At 47.2% G+C, this 12010-nt stretch overlaps 1 protein-coding gene across 1 annotated transcript in view; it reads right to left on the bottom strand.

Moving 5' to 3' along the window:
- The window catches only part of PAPPA2 (pappalysin 2), an 88546-nt gene that overhangs the window by 29224 nt on the left and 47312 nt on the right, over positions 1-12010 (bottom strand). Inside the window, exons 12-14 of the mRNA XM_041479056.1 lie at positions 10732-10867; positions 10305-10530; positions 1190-1361 (exon numbers count right to left, since the gene is read on the bottom strand). Of these exons, the coding sequence (XP_041334990.1) occupies positions 1190-1361; positions 10305-10530; positions 10732-10867 (534 nt within the window). The remainder of the gene's footprint in view (positions 1-1189; positions 1362-10304; positions 10531-10731; positions 10868-12010) is intronic.

Below are 12010 nucleotides of genomic sequence, written 5' to 3'. Positions count from 1 at the left end.
ACTGTAATACCACTGGAGGGCTCAGGGCAAGGCCCTTGCAAGCTGCCTTCTGCTGTGACAGACACTTGGTAGAACTCTATTCAGAAGTTTCCCATCTCACTGCCAAACACAGGAAAACTGTCACCCCAGGCAGATTCATTTTGTGTGGTTTCATTTCAGAGAATGGGAACATTTTGTTTTCCCTGGGCAGGCCTTGGCCCACAGACCCAGTGGCCATGTAATTAACAACCTCCCAGTGATGAGCAGTGCATCTCCAGCTGCCCTATTGCACTCCCCAGTGTCCACCTCTCCTTTGGCCAACACTGCAGCATGGGGAACCTGCCTGCCAGGTGTCACAAGCAGATCTCCAAGGAGAGGAAATGTCACCCTCCTGACACGGCCCAACTCACTTTTGTCTGTCTGGCCCAAGCAAGTCCACACCCTCACTCAGTCTGGCATGTAGACCAGCTCAGCCCCAGAGACTCCTGTTCCCCCCCGCCAGAAACAGCCCAAGGACAGGACACTGTGTGCCTACACCCCTGCCAAGGTGACTGCCTGGACCAAGGCAGTTCAGCTCCCAAGGACACATCATCCCAGGTCTCCTCAGTCAATAGCTAAGAGCTATGCTGGCTCCTGGCTTTTATGAGGTAACCCCCAACCCTCTGGAAAGTGGGACAAACTCTTTCACGGTGACCTCTGTGCCATTATTGCAACACAACACAAAGGAAGAAAAGCTCTCCATGCTCTCAGCTGCCTCTAAATATAGTTGCTCTGCAATGACTTCATGTTTTCCTCAGCCACTAACTTCAGCTTTAAGAGAGAAAACATCCCAGGGATGTTTAACCCTCCAAGCAATGCCCATCTGGAGAGCAGAAATATCTACTCTCTTTCTGCTGGAGTGCATCACCTTGACTTGGGACATGCCCTGCAGCAGCTTTCAGCCTAGCAGAGCTGTGCTGTGCAGGCAGCACTGGACTGGGAGAACTAGGACTGCAGCAAGGAAAAGAGAGGGATCTCCAGAGCAGAAACACCAGCCATGAACACAGGGGTCCAGCACTAGAGCTTCATTTCGCTGGGATATGTTGGGAAAGCAGCAAAATGGCTGGGGCTGGAGGAACGAAGTGGTCTGTGCTCTCTCCAACCACCTCAGGGTGGTTAAATCTTTTTTAACTATGTCTTGGTCCCATGGGTCACCCTGAGGCCCACTCACCTGCGTGGAGCCCAGCCTCTTCCCACCACTGGAGTGGAGGAAGAAGCCCTTTTCACAGGAGACAGCACACGTCATGTGCCTTGGGCCATCCGAGCTACAGTTCAGGGTGGCAGCGTGAGCAAGCAGTGGCTGCATGCAGGTTCCCGATCCCACGCAGGCACCGTGGGCACAGCTGTGGAGGAGAACAATAAGGGATCAACCAGTGGGTCCCAGGACTACTTCAGCAAGGAAGGGCTCTCTCCAGGTGGCACTTGTGTGGACTCAATGCTCAGCAGGTCACAGATGTCCAGAGATGCATACCTATCCCTCGCAGCTCCAGCTTCTTCCAGGCTTGGAGTCCCCTGACAATGAGGCCAGAAACTTCATCCCAACCCCAGCCCACACCTTCCCACCAACCACCACCATGTTCTTTCAAGCTGATGAAAGGAGGCACAACTCAACAATATTCCAAAAATTGTGCTGCCTGTACACAGGCACAGAGTGTGCACACAGCCCGGCACCAAAGGGGGGCTTGTTGCAGGTAGGCCAAGAGAAAAAAAGGAGGTAGGTGATAAGGAGAGGGAAGGCAGAAGGAATACCTCTGTTTAACTTTAGAATCAGGTATGTCAAACTCTGTATAGGACACTGAAGAATTCACAGATGATTCTCCAACTGCAAGGAAAGCTAAGAGAAAACCTCTGCAAATATTAGGGAATCATCCATAAGATGTTCTTCAGATCCTGTGCAGTCCCCTTCACATCCATACAGCTACACCACAGCCTGCAGTGGAAATGAGAAGCTGGATATACAGCTGGCTCCCCAGCCCCACTCCTGTCACCTTCCCCCTCTGCTCTGATGGTCTTCAGCACCTCTGCTCTTCCCGCAGGCCAACGCAGCATCCCAAGCCTTTGCATGCCAATGTCAGACTCTTTGGGATCAGACACACACCTGTCCAGCTGTACAGCCTCAGCTGTGGCCACCAAGGTGAGATGTAGCTAAAGGGAGGAATAACCTTCCCCTCGGCACAGCTGCCAGTCAGAAGAGGTTCCAGGAAAGTTTGAAATGCATCACCCATTCCTTGGTTTGCAATGCATCACCCACGCCATCTCCTCACTTCAGCAGCTTCCCACTGAGGAGCAGTCATGAGGTACTGACTATTTCAGCATCACAATTCCATTATGAGAACCCATGTGGGTCAAAGGGTTGTGATCGCCATCAGTGAAATGCAGCCCGCCGATTAACTACCTGGGATGGAACTGGGAAAAGACATAAGGCAATACACAACAGCTCCCACACCCTGGTTATCCATCAGTCTGGCTTTATCTGCTACCAAGTGATATAGGTGCAACACCTGATCTCAGCCAGCCTTCCTCAGCCAGGGACAGAGGTGCTGCAGCTCCAGGCAATAACTGGGGAGAGAAGGGAGGGAGCTGTACCTGAATGCCTTGCTCTCCTCTGCTTCCTGCTTGGCACAGGGCTGTTGCTGTTTTCAGGCACTGCCTTTCTCCCAGCAAGGCAGAGGCCTCTGCCTCCAGCCTTTACTCAACATTTCCAGCCAAGGATGCACAGAGCTAGAAATACCACAAAAGACATGCACACAAAAAACAAAAAAACAACAAACCCCAAAAAAACCCAAATTGGTGCCGACACAGACGTTAAGGGAACGCAATGTGCTGTTGACTCTGGACAAGTCCACCGAGCCAAAGACATGGTGGAAACCTGCAGGCCACAGCCCTGAAAGAGCCGGTGGGCACAGGAGGGGACCACAAAGGAGAACAAGAAGAAAGGGGCTGTTTTTTCAATGCAGACCTGTTTATGAAGTGAGAAATGGTTTCAGGGCAGCTGCTGCAAATTCTTTCACTAGCTTATATTTCCATTTGCTTCCTTTTTAAAGAATTTGTTTTATGAGTGCAGCATTTGTCAGGTCATTAGCTTCTGAGGGCATCTGTTACCAATTGTAGCCCTCTCCCCTCCCCTCCTGCAGTCACCTTCTCTGGGCAGTCGCTCTGCTCCCTGCCTGTGCCCCTGGCTCATACTTGCTTCCATCCCTAGTGATGGAACCACTGTCCCAAACTTCCTTGTGTGTTTGCCTCTGGACACACATGTCCTCTTTCCAGCCTTGCTTCTCCATTCTATCTCCTTCCTCACCAGTCATGGGTACAACATGGAGATGAACCTTTCCACTAGATCAGGTTGCTCCAAGCCCCCTCCAAATTGTCCTGGAACACTTCAAGGAACGGGGCAGCCACAGCTTCTCTGGGCAGCCAGTGCCAGGGCCTCCCCACCCTCACAGCTGATGATCAGGGCGTTGAGTTTTGGAGCATGTGCCCATCACAGCACTGGTTTGAGGGTGTGCCCTGGCACCTTCCAGATGCGTCCAGGCCAAGTGCTTGGCTGGAGCAGCTCTGCTGGTGCTGATGGAAAGACAGCATGTTGTCTGGGGCAGCCTTGGCAGTTGGGACAATGCTGTTATTAAATAAAAATTAAATGAAGCGCTAATCCTTTTGAGCGCTACTGGGGACATTTTGGTTTTCCACCAGTTTGGAAATGTAACCAGCAATGTGGTAGAAAGTAGATCAAGATATCAGAAAGTTTCTTAAGGATTATAAATACAGAATGTTATAAAGGGTAGTTATGCATAAGAGATTGAGAACTACAGGTCATAACAACAAAATATTTTTATGAACATCACATATATATATATATATTCATGCACATGTTCCATACGTGCATGTAGAAATATTCCAAAAATAACAGAAAATTTTGGGTTAGAATAATTACCTTTCTTTTTGCCCCCAGAGATGACTAACTTAGCACTGTTTTCTCTGTGATTAACAACATCCCTAGCCCTACAAACATCCACTAGATTTTATTTTGGAAATTATCTGAGCCTGATCACCTCAAGTTCTGAGAAGCTGTGCTTATCCTACACCTTGCTTGAAGTCTGGTGCTGCTATCCCAGACCTGAAAAAGGGCTCACATCACTGAAAGCTGTCTGATTTTACCAAATATATCAATAATCTTAAAAAATATGTACCAACCCCATCAATAAACATTGCCTTGATTGTTTCCTTTATCAGCATCATCATTGCTATCACTGCTGTACTTGGGGCCAGAACACTTTTGGGCCTGATGGTGAATAAGTGCAGGTCAAAAGAGAAAAAAAAGCCCTGTGACCTGCCCCATCATGATCCACATGCTATGCCAGGGCTGGGGTAAAGTGATGGAATAAATCACAGCTCCCATGCCCTGGAACACCCAAACAAAGGCTGGACTAGGAAATGGTGCAGTTAGCCCATTTCTGATCTCAGCATGAAGGAGCTCTTTCTGCTTTTGATGATAAATGAAATTCCTGTATCACAGCTGCAAACTCCTGACTTCTGCCCATTTCTGATTCAGGCCATATAAGATGTGGGACAAGCCAATATTTTTTTACTTTTTTCTGCCTAAGACATCAAAAAAAAATTTCCACTTCTATCCCAGCATCTTTTGAAGCTCAAACTAATGATTTGTCAACAACATTTTTACAAAATACCAAAATTTTTCTCCTAACTTATTTCATGTCAGCACAAGCCTGCACGATGCTCTGGGCTCACCAAGTCCCATAACTTATACATCAAAGAAAGTTTCAGGTCTGGAAATCTGTGAAATTCTGCCTAGTGATGGCCCTAAATGCTCCAGAACGGTAAGAGCTTTGTTCTGAAATGGGAACAATTCTATAAACTAGAGCAAAACTTTTCCTTTGGGATCCTTCATCCTTCCAGAATAAAAGCAGGCAGCCACTACCAGCAATAGAGCATGTAAAACCAGTGGTGGCAAAACTAGTACGGCAACACTACTTTGTTGTGACAAATCCCAAATTCCAAATAGCTGAAATTTCATGTTTTACAGCAACTACTTAATGCAACACAGAAAATACTGATGGATTTACCCACATCAAACTAAGCCAAGTCAAAAGCAGTGCAGCTGAGTATAATAAATCATCTATACATTGCTGTAGTGTCTACTCAGGCTTTCAACCCCAAGACTGCTGCTGAAACATCCCTTATCATCAAGATCCAACTCTTAACAGCAGAAACTTGTAAGTTCTTCTCATGGTGTGAATTTTTGGGAGAGGGGGTATAGGAGATGTCGACAGAAAAGTAAAGGCTTTGGCCAAATCTCCTGAAGTTAAAAGTCATCACTGCACATACTCTGGTGGAGTCTGAATTGTAACACTCAACATCAGTGAGATAAAAGGTGTTTACCCCAATGCGGTCTAGCAGAAGAGAATAGCTAGGAAATGAGAAAAGGTGTTTTGGAAATACTTGGGAATGTCTCCCTTCAGGCAAGGCGAAAGGTCTCACTTTTCCAGTAAATCTGACGGCAACCATCCTTGTGGCAGCAGGCTGCGTGTACAGACCCAACGGTGGTGATGCTTTTTGATTACGATCTGCACTGAGGTTGCCATCTCAAGAAAAGGTGTTTGCTTCTGTACGTGACTCCAAAAGAAACTTGGCAAAAGTAACATCCCTGTGAGTCATCTGCTGTCATCTGCCTCAGAGACAGAGAAAAGGCAGCAGCAAGACATCAAATGACCTGCTGGCCCCTCCATAGCCATAGTGGAAAAGGGAAAAAAAGAAGTAAGGGCACATAATGTGTTTCCAGACAGTTCCTTTCCATGTATTTTTGTTGTTGTTCACTACACCAAAATAGTTATATAGGAGGACAGAAAATGAGGTTGAATGGGATGTCAGGTTTGGTGTAGTCACCTTCCCAACCTCAGCCAGGACAGACTGTACCCAAAGAACATCTTTATCCATATCCGATCTCCACAGGACCACGCTCCACCTCATTTTCTCATCTTGTCCAGAGGGAATTAATTTCTGAGCCACATCCATCACCATGAAAGATGTAAAAATAGCACACGGATTTCAAAAGGGAGCTGGAAGCAGAAGCCATAGCTGGGCTGCAAGACTTCTGCTGTAAGATTTGAGGAGGAAAAAATATTTATCATGACAGAGAGGAGATAGTGAGGGGATCTGACGTCTCTGTACAGACACATAGACACAGAAAAGTTGTCTGCTGGCAGGAGGCATTCAGACCTTTCTGACAAGGATGGAGCAAAAGCAACAACTTTCATCTTGAAATCAGAGGCACCTTCTCAGCAGAGAGGGTTACTGGATATGAGAATAGCTCAGCAGGGGTGATGGTGTACTCATCACCTCCTGCAGCTTGTGAAAGGAGATAAGAGAACCTTCTGAAGGATGCATTTAATCCAGTCCCTGGAAAAATGCCTGTGCCTGTGTATGACATCAGGGCAGAATGGGGAGAGTGACTGTAGCAGAAAACCAAGGGCTCTGCTGGCAAACCTGGGGTCTCCCAGTATTTGCTTCCTTCCTCACTGGACATGGGAATTCAACTGATCTGTGCTGGAACTCACATTCCCTCGATGTATCTGGGGCCAGCTCTGCTTGGAACAATGCATCAGACCCTCTCCATGAGGTGACACCAAGCACCCTGTTTGAAAGCTGTTCTCTGTTTGACACAAGATCACATTGGTGAAAAACCTGTGCTGGGAGATATTTTTTCCCCTGGCTATTCTCAGGGAAAGGTGGAAGACATCTTGAGCATTCCCAAAAAAGCCCATATATAGAGCACTAAGCTGAAGAAGCTTATTAGACTGCAGAGAACAAATGGGATGGGGCAGTCCATGAAATGGTGTCTGGCCCTCCAAGGGTTACCTATGACACCTTCCATCTTGACATTAATTTAAATTTTAGCTTAAATTAAAATTAGTAACATATTCTACAGAACAGTCTTGGCCACCATTGTCCATCAGCCAGTCAGGGACCTACAAGAGACATGCCAGAGGTCAACAGGCTTTGATGCTGGAGGAGAAGCACCTCTAGAGATCTCAAACAAAGTGAGCCCATTCCCCAGGAAATGTGGTCATCAGGACCCTGGAAACGCAAATGTTTAGGCTGGAGAAGCCCTGTAAAATTAGGTCCAGCCATTAATCCAGCAGTGCCAAGGCCACCACTAACCCATGTCCCCTAGCGCCATGTTTACATGTTTTAAATCCCTCCAGAGACAGGGACTCCATCCACAGGGCACCCTAAGCCAGAGGCAAAGAATCAGGATTTTAGGGTCCCTTCCAACCCAAACTATTCTGCATTTCAGTGAAATAAGACACCAGCATGTCCCCCAGGGTGCCCATAAATCTTCATGCCATAACACATGCAGCCCATAACTTGACCCTGCATAAATTTGGTGCCTGGAAGAAAGAAAACAAACCAAACAAAACCTGTTTGGGAAACAGCCCTCATTGCTGAATAAAATTTATCAATTAAAAATATGTAAACAACTCCATACTCCAACTAATTTTCTCTCCCTCACCTCCATTTTTCATACCAAAAGAATCCAAACCCAACTCCCCTTGATGCCTTATACCCACTTTTGCACTTTTGGGGAAGCAGAGGAGAGCTTGCACACAGGAAATACAAACACAAAGCAGATCACCTTTTGTAGCACCTTTCCTGTGAACCCACCCAGGCATTTCCCAGCATATGTGAACATAAAATACACTGAAAATAAAAGCAAGCTAAAAATACACATAACAGAGGAAATGAAAAATGTTCCCCTGGTTCACTGTATAGCCTATACCAAGTTAAACAGGAGGGACTGTGGCTCAGTTTAAAAATGCAAAGAAAAGGATGAAAGCCAGAAGCTTTAGGTCTCCGGGGTGGAAAAGTGTTAAAAGTCTGATTTCTGTTTGACCTCATAAGGTTGTGATTGGGAGCAGAATGCACAGACAAACCCTGATCTGCTGGCAGAGACAGCAGAGAGGGGTTCCTGGTGATGGCAGTGAGGACACTGCACTGCTTTGGTCTGTAAGTGCTCTGCCAGCCTTCAGCACCTTGAGTGGGTCCAAAAGGTGACACTTTCTTCAAAACAAATGTGTACTTTTCTAGAGGCAAACACCTGTTTTGCCCTGACCTGGAGAAAGCTGCATTTCATCAGCATAAACACAATCTCTATGTTCTCCCTAGCCTGCAAAGCACTGCAAGATCCTTCAAGATGAAAGATGCTGCAGAAATACCAACCTGTCATATATTTATTGTTTTGGCAATGAGCATTTCTAGGCTGAAGGCAGGAAATCTCATTTCTTTGTTGCTTTTGTTACTGTCCTTTCTCAGGTTATTTTAGGAAAGCCCTCACTTGCACGTACTGTGCACATGAGGCTGGCTGCGTGCAAACGGTCAGTTCAGCTCTCTGCAGGAACAACAAGGATGTTCTGTGGTCTTTCACAGTCAAATGTCTCTCAGCCTATGAAGATTTTCTATTCCTGGATTTTTATAGGGGATTTCCCCCCTCTGCCCACTGTCAGAATCCATCTACCTTATATGAAATGAATTGTTAACCTTTAAAAATACTGCAATGCATTACTTTTGGAGATAGAACAGATTTTAAAAATATAATAAAGGGGGCATACTTGAATGTTTCCTGACTTAACAGAGGAATATCCTTTATTATTAGTGTGGCTACTCGAGGCTGTAAGCCTAACCACCCCCCCCCCCNCGACCATGAAGAAGAACCCCCCCCCCCCCCCCCACCTCCGAATATTCAAGACTTTAATTCTGAAGATCAATACTCTAAATAGAATTTTCTACTCTGAAAACCCTGGGAACCTGACTTACTTTGAGTATTTGCTAAGGGCATACACATATTCTGCAATTCAGCATGTTGCTGGGAAGTCAAGGCCATGGGGAGCCTAGGGGAGGGCAACATGAGGAAGAGGAGACACAGGGATCCTGCTGTGCCCCTGGAAGAGGGACACAGCTTGGTGTGCCTTGGCAATGCAGGAACTGGCTTGTGCTTCAGCTATAATGTGACTTTTATGAGAAAAATATCTATTTTCCTCTGTATTTGCCCCTATATGGGCATCTCCTCATCCCCAGTCAATGCTCAGCTGTGTCCAGTGAGTCTTTTCTTCCTTGCAGTCACTTCTCAGGGGAAGGGGGAAGCTCTCAAGAAACAAGAATGCAAGATTATTTTAAGGGATGAGAAAATGTAATTGAAAAACCACATCAGTTGGCCAGGGTCTTAGAAGCATGTGGGTACATTGCTGTAACAGCTACCAGGAGGAAACACGCTGCATTTCAGGTGAACACTGATCTTTTAATGTAAGGTTGAGAATAATATTTATATACTGACTCACTAAGATTTATGTTTCTGTATAAATCACACATGCACTTAAAAAAAAAAAAAAAGTAAAAAGCAACTTCAGGATATTCATGGCTTCCAGAATTCGACATAAATCAATTGTACCACAGTTCCACAGGCTTTAATACAAACACACACACGCTCATTTGTTATCAGAGATGTTCAACCATCCAGGCCATCAACAGAAGGAACATGACAAGAACAGCAATGAGATGACCCTAGAAAAAGCCCTTCTGTGCTTAAGAACACCAAAGCTTCAGCAAAGCTCATCTCAAAAATCAGTATTCCCAGTGGTGTGGTTTGAGTAACTGGCTGAACTGGAGCCCTGGATCAGCACATGTGTGCTTCAGGGAGCCTGGGATCTGAAAGCAAAGCCAGACTTGGCAGATTTAAAGTACAGAGGCCTCTGTTGGCATTATCACCACGTTCAGCAGGGCAGTGTGAGACTCTGCGAGGGGCCTGGATGGACCAGGAGTGAGAGCAGAGAGGATGAGGAGAGCTCCATCCCCACCTTGTGCAGCATGGGGAAGACCAGAATGGATGGAGGTGGAGCTTGTAAAGAAAGTGCTGAAGAAGCTTCAGCTCTAGCATAAACTCCCAGTGATAACTTCTCAGCCATTTTCAAACTTCTCTTGGTTTTCCCACCAGGAATCAGTCCTTTAGCACAGTTTTCTACAGATGCAGAGGCCATGCACAAAATCTGGTTTCTGCCTTCCTGTTTCCTCCAGCAAGATAAGCAAATCAAGACTCAACACAGCAGATCTTCCAACAAAGACTCAACACAGCAGATCTTCCAACAATACCTCAAAAGCCATCTGAGGATAGTCAACAAAGCACTCAATAAAAACTCCAGAATTCAAACACAAATTTCCAGAGGAGAGCAGCAACCCTGGGTGGCCATTGGGATGTGCTCTGAGAAGACCATCCCTACCTGTAGCACTGATGGCCACATCCCTCCTGGTGCTGCTGCAGGAGGCAGGTGGTGAGGGTGTCAGAGGAGCCAGGCTGAGCCAAGGTCCGCAAGGCCACGGCTGCAATGCCCACACGTGGAGAGGAGAAGTTGAAAAGCACCGAAGCAACCTGGGGGAGTGGGTCCTCCTGGCTATGGGTCACATTGATGATGAGGGGGTTGTGCTGACATGACAGCTCGTACGTCCCTGTGAGACAAAGCAAAGAAAGAAGTGACTAATCCCGCTGCTGGGATTTGCTTTTGGTTTACATCTGCTCCCCCATACACCAACAGTCTGGCTCGGAAGGCAGAAGCTCCTGCAAGGTGGGGCGGGGGACAGCAGTGAGAGGTCACAGCTGTGGTGGTGGCTCTGGGTGTCCCCGTTGGTGCCACACCCAGAGGTTCTCACCCAAAGAGCGGTTCTGTCCGTCTGTGTCAGTCAACTGCACGGCAACCACCGGCTTGGGCTGCTGGCTTGGTACAGAGCCAGAGGAGGCCAGGAAGAGCAGGAGAGAGATGGGCACTGCAGGTCTCTCAAAGCAAACCTAGGAAAGAGGGCAGGAGACACTCTGAGAGCAGGCACATCAAATACAGCTTCTCAGAGCCCATACAGGCAAGAGAGAGGAAGAGGGAACAGTAGGACAGCAGGAGCAGGGATAAGGGGTCAGAGACCTTGCAGGGCTGCAAAGGGCTGCAGAGGTGGGGAGGAGGAAGGAAGGGAACCAAAACAGTCCTTTCCCTCTGAATTTCTGTTCTTCCTTTTACTAGCCTTCTCCTCACACATTCAGCCCCACTTTGACATAAATTTATGACATCTTCACAGCATCCACATTTGCTACTCTTTAAATTAAGCAAGACCTGGATAACCTCTTTCTTGCTCCCCCTTCACCAGGCTTGGTAGGAGCTCTGCCTACACAGAGCTGGCCAGGCAAGTGAGACACCCACGGAAAACAGCTACCAGCCTTGCCACCAAAATATTTCCAATAAAAAAAAGCCCTCAAAAAAGACAAAAAAGAAAACAAGCCTAAAGAATGTCCCCAGTAGCCACTGCAACAGCAAACTGTCCCCCAGCCAACACGTGGAAAGATTCATGGGAAGAAGCCCTGCCTGCTAGGAGAGCCAGCAACTTGCTACTTGTCTACAACCCTGAAGGCAGCTGGAAGTAGCTGGGAAACACATGGCATCAATCATGGCAGAGCAGATGTTCTTTGGAAGTAAGAAGACAGAAATGTTTTTCTCCTCCACCCCATTACCCCCCTTTCCCCAGTGCTGGGATGTGTTTTGATCAAGATCCTCTCGATACAGTGTTTTTGTGGAATGCTGGCGTGGAGGAAGCTCAGAAATTTGAGGCAAAGGTGTATTTGGAAAGAAGACAAGTCCTGGCTGGCCAGGCACAGCCCAAGGAGCAGAATGTGGGAATGGAGGGGACAACCATGCAATCTGTGATGGCAGCTTAGCCTCAGGGTGGTTCATGCCACGTCAGGCATTGTTCACACACGCGAACAGGAGAAAACCTTGGGCTTCAGCCCGGGGCTCCCACCCTGCAGGGAGGTGCTCATCAGCAAAAGCCCCATGAGCATTGGCCCCACTGGTGTCTTCTTGCTCCCTTCAACAGGGCTTGCTTGCTTACAGGGCTGCCTGGCTGCAAGGAGTGGACCAAAGGACTCCAATGTTTTTATTTGGTATAT

The sequence above is a fragment of the Pyrgilauda ruficollis genome, unplaced genomic scaffold, assembly GCF_017590135.1.
Source record: "Pyrgilauda ruficollis isolate IOZ18807 unplaced genomic scaffold, ASM1759013v1 scaffold47, whole genome shotgun sequence".
In the NCBI taxonomy this organism is placed as follows: Eukaryota; Metazoa; Chordata; class Aves; order Passeriformes; family Passeridae; genus Pyrgilauda; species Pyrgilauda ruficollis.
Note: the sequence above shows the minus strand (reverse complement) of the source record. Positions and strands in the feature narration are given on the sequence as shown.